The sequence below is a fragment of the Lathyrus oleraceus genome, chromosome 2 (assembly GCF_024323335.1).
Source record: "Lathyrus oleraceus cultivar Zhongwan6 chromosome 2, CAAS_Psat_ZW6_1.0, whole genome shotgun sequence".
NCBI classification, from domain to species: domain Eukaryota; kingdom Viridiplantae; phylum Streptophyta; class Magnoliopsida; order Fabales; family Fabaceae; genus Lathyrus; species Lathyrus oleraceus.
Window position 1 is genome coordinate 5,877,593 of NC_066580.1, and position 8,713 is coordinate 5,886,305.

An 8,713-nucleotide genomic window follows, 5' to 3' on the forward strand; every position below is an offset into this window, starting at 1 on the left:
AAACATTCCGGAGATGTATATCCGAATGATTGGGTGAAATTTTAAAATATTTTGTCACCTTTGCAAGTCAGATATTTTTGGAGATGAATCTTCCGAATAATCTGATAAAAGACACAGTTGCATGATCACACGACCATTGTTGTCATTGTTGTTTTCCTCTAAAAACTCATCAAAAACCCCTTCATTCTAAATCCATTTTTTCACTCTGAATCTCCAATCTTTTGAATCAGCACATCAAAGGGAGTAAAAGAAATTAGAGTTTAAGGTAAATATCATTTATTTCACATTGAATTGCTCACATCAATCATGTTCTTTGTTTGAAAAAACGTGTGTTTTGTCCGGAAATGTATCTCCGGAACAAGTATGAACTTTTCTGGAGATGCATTTTTGGAAGTAGTTTATGTTCATTTTCCAATTATGTTTTCAGCCGTGGACGCTTATAAACCGTTATGTTGTAATTGTTTTCATTAGACATGGTTTACCCCGATGTTTTCCCCAAAGAAGTTGTTTCTCTGAATGTCTAATGTGTTGTTCTGAAGGCGGTAGATATTGGCAACCAATTTAAAAGCGAGCAAGAGTTTGAATCTCGTGATCAAATGCTTCAATGGATTCGTATGAAGGTCTTCAAACTTGGATTTGGTGTGGTTATCAGAAGGCCCGATAATGGTTCGGATAAAAGATGTGTTTTTGTAACAATGACACGCAAAAGAAGCGGGAAATATAGAACTCCTCTCTGGAATTTTAAAAGAGACGACATCAGTTCAAGAAAATATGAGTGTTCCTTTAAGGTGTGTGGTTATATGTTGGCAGACAAAAACTAGAGATTTAATGTCATATGTGATTTGCATAACCATGATTTGTGTGAAAAATTAGTCGGCAGTCGGCTCATGCTGGAAGAGAAGAAATGTGTTGCTGACATGACATTGAATTTGGTTCAACCAAAAAATATACTTGCAACATTGAAATGAAAAAGACCCAAAAATATATCAAATAGAAAGCAAGTGTATGATATTCGGTATCAAACTAACAAAGCGCTTATGGGGGATAGAATTGAAATGCAACAACTCTTGAAAATGTTGGATGATAACAATTACGTATCTAGGTACCGAACGTGCGAGGATGGAATTATTGTTAGAGATATACTTTGGACTCATCCTGATTTCATAAATTTATTCAACATATTTCCTACTGTACTCATACTTGATTCAACCTACAAGCCCAATAAGTATAGATTTCCATTATTGGAGATAGTTGGTATTACTTCAACTGAGAAGATATTTTTTGTTGGATTTGCATTTTCAGAGAGTGAAAAAAGAGGATAATGTTACTTGGGCCTTAGAGGTATGTCAGACACTGTTGAAGAACCAAGGTGAGATGCCTAAAATGATTGTTATCGACCGTGATAACTCCTTGATGAATTCGGTTGCAAAGGTATTTCCTACTTCTAATGCATTACTTTGTAAGTATCACATAACAAAAAATGTGAGAAGTCAAGTTAAACTCGTGGTAGAGACAAAACAGATAGAGTTTGAAGATGGAAAATGGTGAAGGCAGGTGTGGTTGTGGAAAAAATAATGGATGCCTGGAATGATATAGTAAATTCTTTCACAAAAGAACTATATGTCTAATTTGTTATGCATTTCAGAAAAGTGTGTAAAAAGTATCATGATTTGGTGAAGGAGAAAATTCTTTGTGCATGAACTGATAAGGTTAGACACCTTAGAAATACAACAACTAACACAGTTAAGTCTGCGCATGCTACTTTGAAAAATTGGTTGGGAAATAGTAAGGGTGATTTGTATAGCGATTGGAACTCCTTGAACCAAATGATTTAAAACCAACATAATGAGATACAAACATCATTTGGTCGGAGCATCATGGTTTTGGAACACAAATTTAAAGACAACAATTTGTATTCTCAGTTGGCCGGCAACATATCTTGAGCGAATTTGAGTAATATTTTTCACGGGGCTAAACGAGCTGATAATGTAGGTTCCGGTAGCGCAAAGTGTGGATGCGCAATTGTGAAAACATATGACTCCCATGTGCTTGTGTTATTGCAAAAAAGATGAAACTTGGTAGTCCGATAAGAATGGATGCGAGATTTTTACTCTTTGGAAGAGGCTTAGGTTTGATGATGATAGTGTCATGAAAGAAGGTAAATTAGATCTCTATTTTTGATCGAATAGGAAGTGATACAAGAGAGATTTTTGAAAGCAGAAACTCGGCATCAAAGAACAATTGAGGAAGATTGTTTATCCGGAAACCACCGACTTGAAACCACCCTCTCAACAGGTAAAAACAAAAGGTGCTTTGGAGAAAATCAAACCTACACCAAATGACAATTCAACTACATGGCCTCATTCATATTTTGAACATGTTGACAAAGTTTATCCCAAGTCACCAACTTCAAAATCTCAAAAAAGTGTTGTCAAAGGAGTTCACATTAGCAAACCACCTCTTATGCTGCCTCCACCAAAAATTTCATTCATTGATGAGATGCACGTTTTTATGCACAAATACATCGAGCGGATCGTCAATGTTTAGGGGGACGATAGTTGCGATTATGAAGCAGTTTCGGATTTACTATGTAAAGGAGGAGATAATCATACAATTATCCCCCATCAACTTATCCAATAGTTGAGGACTCATAAACAATCATACACACAATTGTACGAAAAGAAAGAACGATTCAATGAAGTTTATGAGTCTCTTGTCCCTTGCTTTAGTGGATCGGCATTGGAGTCAGAATGGATGCGCTTCCCTAAAAGGAGTCACTTTATAATATGTGTGTATGATAGGGTGTGTGTTGATGTTACACTATATATTTTTTCAGAAACCTTTTTTCCATTGTGTATCGCCCCACCTCAAAATCCAAATGATTGTATTATGTGTATTTGATGGCTTTCAAAATCACGATATTTTTGTTCAAGTTTATTTGAAATCGAAATGTCTTATACCATTTACATTACTAGAGTGGACGGCTCATTCAACAATAAAAATCGAGACTTGGTCGGATTGTTTTATGGAAAGGATGCAACAGTTTCAAAAATTGAGCAATATTGAAAAAGAATCAAATGCACAAAAGTCAAAGAGGTACCGCCCATAGATTTAGTCAGAGACAAATGGTTAAATTCATTTTAATTTCGCGTTTAGTTTGACAAATAAGTGTAAGTTATTGTGTCTCAATATTAATGAAGATTAATTTATTCAATTTGTCATATTATGTCTTAATACATTTTTTATCTTTCCCATAACAACATTTGTTCATTTGTCAAAAAAAAAATTGTTCTAAAAAGGTTTTATTTTCAAACATGTTCAAGAGAGGTTTCGGAGATGCATCTCTGGAACAAGATAATAGGGTGCAGAATCAGAGATATATCTTCGAAATAAGCATGTCAAATTGTGAACGGTCCGCAATTGTCTACAACTTTTATAAATTAAGGTGTCATTGTTTTTTTCTTCGCACAAACTGAAAATGACTCAAATTTCACAAATAATCATCAACTTATATGCCGCAAATGTCTCCTTCTCCAACACAGAACTCCCGTACGAAACTTTAAACTCATCGACTACACATCTCTTATAGATATTAAAGACGAAATCCATGATCACCTACCTTACGCAGACAATCAAAGAATTATGAAACTCATGTACCGTTCACCGTCGACTAACAACGAAGGGAAGATTAAGTTCAACAACTTTGAGCACAAGACAGATGCAAATGTAATGGCTATATGGAATATATTTTTCCGTTTCGAAACAAAAATTTCGCTCGAATTGAAAACGACGATTTTAAGATCGATCAAAGATATTCTTAAGATGTTGAAGTGTCCACCTAGATATTGAAGTGTAATGTTGCATTTTATATTAAAATCATCTATGTAATACTTATACTATGTTATGAATTTAATTTAATTTTATCAAATTACATATTTTTGATGTTTGCTTTTGGTTCTGATGTGCAAACGCTCCAAACGCTCGAACTGATAGACATTTACAATTTCCTCGTGATGCCTAAGAAATAATTCTCAATGTATTCGTGTGCAGCACTTATCTCATAGGAAGGAGGCCCAACAACTAAACATCAAGTGTTCACTCAAAGAATAGAGTTTCTCAATTCACTCCCATATGATAAATTGCATCACTGCACTCCCCTACTCAAATTGATTCTTATTATAGTCCTAAAATGCTATGTTAGGAATAAGGATAAGGAAAGTGCACGGCAGTGATGCTTAATGGTATCTTATATTTTTGTTACAGAGAGGAAAATAGATACATTTACGTTTTGGTTGGTGAGAATATTCTAAACCTGCCTAGATTTGCTGCAAAATTATTGGGTTTGCCACATAATAAACAGAATCTGGCAAGCCACTTCATTCAAGACCCTATCTTTATGTATCAAAAAAGAATTGTCAAACCCTCGGCAACCATATGCCATATAGATACCAATATGCATACCCATTAGCATGCAATAACGATTGCAACATTGGGCAAAGAGATCAACCAACTTTCTCTTTTAGAGATAACAACAAACATTGAATGAAATCTTAGGACATGTTAAATGATGTTTCATCTCAGCATTATCACCTCCCAAAAAAAGTAATAACAATAACCAAAACCAAATCACCTCCCAAAACAAGTCATTATTCTGGATGTTAAAGCAGAAGTCAAAAATCTCATTCCAGCAGATCCACCAGGAAAATATGATATAGCATAGTATCCAAGTGAAAGAACCTGCAAGTATAATCAAAGCATCACTTTCATTACAAGATTAGCCTTAGGAAGAAACGGAATAAATATGATATAGCATAGTATCCAAGTGAAAGAACCTGCAAGTATAATCAAAGCATCACTTTCAATACAAGATTAACCTTAGGAAGAAACGGAATAAATAGTATATGCAAAAATATCTAAGATCTATTGCTACACTCTAGTTGCTGGAACCATGTCATGGAACCAACACCCATCAACACATAAATCCAGCCACTAAAAATTTAATTTCTATTTAAATTCAAGATTTTACTGTACAGTCACTATACTTCAAATCCACAGCAAATGTTAATGGGAGCCAACTTATTAAGGATCCATGAAATTAATACCTGTACAACAGAGAATACAACAGAGAGAATGTAGCTATGTAACACCATAGATACATAAATGGTGCCAACCATACTGCATAAAAACCCCAGTGTGAATGGGAGCCTCTGAAAAAAATTCATAAAAGGGGACAGAGTCATGAGAAGGCATAAAAGAATGCAATCAAATCATAGGGATTATTATACTAAGAACTCAAATGAACTCACTGAAGCAACATATAAATAATGAAATGTGCAGTTATTTTATAAGCTTGAAAACAAATAGAGACGAAATCCTGGTAACTTACCTCCTTCGACATCATGTGAGAAAGCTGATTCTTTGGCCCTTTTAGAGCAAAGAACGATCCAATAATAAACCCGCACCCAAGCGTAAAGCATATAGCAAACTTTTGGGGCATAACCACCATGATAGGCAGGAACAAGGTAAATGCAATGAAAATGAAGAAGACACCGCTAGCCAGAAATAAACCAAAATACAGGAGAGCTTTTCCAGAAGGAACATTGCTAGTCGCAGATGAGAAGTTTCCAGGTATATCTCTCACACTTTTAGAAACCCTAATGATTATAAAAAGAAAACTGTTTAACTAACTGAGGTCATAATTTCATGCAAAACAGTTTAGTGGTTGTTCTACGGAATGCTTCTTCCCAACATGATCTTTCACTGTGATGCAAACAATTCATGCAAAAAGAAAGAAAGTAAGTTGTGCCAGCCTATTATATTTTCTTTCCATGGAGAATTATACCATCAAGAAGAAAAGCTAAAGAATAGTAACAATGACTTCTCAGCCACATCCATAAAAAAACAGAAAATAACAGGCAGTTTTTCCGCATAATCACATCAAAGGCTTGATAGTTGATATGTACTTGCAATGCATTGATATAAAAAGTGTTATAGACACCAAAACTCAACCATAACAAGTCAATAAAAGTCATGATACACCGAATCAACTATCCAAAAATTACATTGTTGAATGAAAAGTTAAAAGAGTACCCAAAGATTAATCTGATGTGCTTAAGAATAATGAATATAACATGTAGTGATTAGATGCACAATAAGAAAATTGCAGTCTGCAATTTATAGGAAGAATAAATAAGCTAAACCATTTCTAAGAGAAGAGATGGTTTTCGTTTTACTTGAAACGTATAACTAACTAGTTATGTGTTAAATACAACTGAAAACTAAGCATAAGAAGAGGAAGCATGGTGAATCTTCACACTCCTCTTCATGCTAGTTCACATATGATATATGCATCAAGCTTGTGACATGTATGAACATATCTGCCAGTTGTTCATTGGGATTATATGATATTATCATTTCTTTAGATATAACTTTTTCTTTGATAAGTTATAGCCTATCTCAGTATGTTTTGTTTGCTAATGAAAAACTTGATTAGAGACAATGTTTGGTGGAGAAATAAGACTCGTCGTCCTTACTCACAAAATTTTAGTTCAAAAGGAGATTGTTTTAGCGATATGGGTTCACGTGTGATAAGAGTCATAACTAATTATTCTGCCTTTGCACTAAATCTATCAACAATATTCTGCTTGTTCTTCCAAGAAATGTGATTACCTCAAATAAGAACACAGTAACCTAAAGTTGACGGCCTACTATATACCATTGGGGTCTACATCTGTGTAGGCAACAAAAACAGTATAGTCTCTATTATCAAGGATCAATCCTCTTCCAGGAGAGCCATTTGTGTAGTATCTCAATAATTTGAACTACTATACTACACTGACTGCATAGTTAATAGTCCCAGGTAGTAGCAAGTAAAGGCTGACGCCAAAAACACTACAGCAGGATGGCCACTACACTAAAATTTTAGATAAAGGTTGAGTAATTTATAACATTAATGCTCAAGATTCAAGGTATGTCATAACTTATAAACATTCATTGGTTTTAAGTTAAGCATTTACAATAATCACGGAAATGATGACTACGAACTGATAATCTCGAAACTAGAGCATGAGAGAGTAGCAATAATGAAGTCGACCTTTGAAAAATCTAAACAAGGTTGAGTAATTTGAGAGAACCATAAAATAAAAAGGAACATCAATTAAAAAACACTTGTAAGTAAATAACTGAGGATGTAGATCAAAAGAGCCGAAAGGGAAAATAAGAAAGATTATCATACATAAAAAACAGAGCATGTGAAGAAGAGTCAACAAAATGATGGCAAAAACAGGCAAACTCAACCAAAATGACATCAGACAATAGTGGGCTTAGCAAGAAGGAAGCACAGAAGTTTACATATGGAAGCTCTTTGATTGAACATGTAATGAGAGAAATAAAGGATTTAACTCTTATATCTGAAAAAAGGAGGGACAAAATCCTAATATTCTCCCTAAATCATCAAGAAACGAGCACGCAACATGAGCAAAAGAAGGTTTCTGAAAACCTTACCGTCTCAAAACAGCAAAGTTTGAGATCTCTCCCACAAATAAAAATGCAACATAACAATGAAATAGTAGCTAGGGGGATCTTTGATCTGCTCCTCTATTATCACACCACAATGTTGTGCTATCTATGAAGCACGGACACGACCACGACACCGACTAATAATTTGAAAAAATAAATAAATTAAACGTAATCACAAGTGTCGGTGCGGGTGTCCGGCACCAACACGGACATGGACACGCTTTTTTTCAGAGGTGTCGTGCTACATAGTGCGCTATTGAGGGACAACTAACAACTATGAATGACTATTTCAAGGAGAACTAAGAAACTAGCTAACAACACTTACAATGAGCAATACACCGAGTCGGATCATCACAACTCATTCCCAACCACTCTCATATACCTTCCGGAATCCAATTCACTCTCCCTGAACTAATCAAAGCTTAACATCAGAGTCCATAGGAGTCATAATTAATCAGTTTAAAAACCAAACTTCTACAGCATTTTGTCTATCCGTATAATTTTCCCAATGAGCTTTTGCAATGTTATGAACGGAATAAGAATACAAAAGAATCAAAAGCCTAATTTGCAATCAGATCACAACGTGTTGTGTTCGTGAATCGAATGAAGCATTTATAATTCTACTCTTACGGAATTGAAACACACTTTAGCATAATACTGATTCCTAATGCTGCAAACAAAAATCAAAGAAAACCTAATTGAATCGTATATAGAATGCAATTGGAATGAAGATTAAGTAGAAAAAGTTACACGCTGAAAGTGCCAGTGACACTGTTGTTAGCAGATCTAACAGCGGATTCAAGATCGAAGCTGATGGCGGAATTGGAAGGGTCTTGTTCCTGTTGAGATGTAGCGTATGAGTTCCAATCAGCGAGCAAAGAAGAAGAAGAGGAGGAAGCTGGTTTCTGCTGATCGTCACTGGGTGAGGTTGAAGATGAGAACCAACCCTCCATTTGTGGAAAAATTTGGTCGATATTTACAACATTTTTGGGGGTTTTGAGAGAAGGTGGTGGTGTGACTCACACGCTGTTGAAGAATGGGAATTGAAAAAGGAAAGAAATGGAAAATATAATGTGTGAGCGGTTGACGGTTGCAGTAGGTGCCGGGGTGGTTGTGGAAGTGTATAGACCTCAATGGAACTTTTGGAAATACTAATGTGAGCAATTTACTTAAGTTTAAAATGTAGAATTAAAAC

The 8,713-nt window shown here is 35.1% G+C and overlaps 1 protein-coding gene across 2 annotated transcripts; it reads right to left on the minus strand.

Annotated features, from left to right (window-relative positions):
• Positions 1-4,412: 4,412 nt before the first annotated feature.
• LOC127117556 (protein transport protein SFT2) lies at positions 4,413-8,713 on the minus strand. Of its 2 annotated transcripts, none has more exons than XM_051047613.1 (4): positions 8,269-8,713; positions 5,387-5,654; positions 5,103-5,207; positions 4,413-4,737 (listed from the first exon to the last, which is right to left on the minus strand). In XM_051047613.1, the coding sequence occupies exons 1-4, from the start codon at positions 8,469-8,471 to the stop codon at positions 4,627-4,629; spliced, it is 687 nt and encodes a 228-aa protein (XP_050903570.1). In that variant the 5' UTR covers positions 8,472-8,713; the 3' UTR covers positions 4,413-4,626. The 2 variants fall into 2 exon arrangements, with proteins under 2 accessions (XP_050903570.1, XP_050903571.1); XM_051047614.1 differs by having other exon boundaries at positions 4,728-4,832.

Excerpts from the sequence above, each read along its gene's own strand:
- LOC127117556 (XM_051047613.1), bottom strand. The coding sequence starts at position 8,471 with ATGGAGGGTTGGTTCTCATCTTCAACCTCACCCAGTGACGATCAGCAG. Across the intron at positions 5,208-5,386 it reads CTCACATGATGTCGAAGGAG|AGGCTCCCATTCACACTGGG; the intron begins GTAAGTTACCAG and ends AATTTTTTTCAG. Across the intron at positions 4,738-5,102 it reads TTGTATTCTCTGTTGTACAG|GTTCTTTCACTTGGATACTA; the intron begins GTATTAATTTCA and ends TTATACTTGCAG.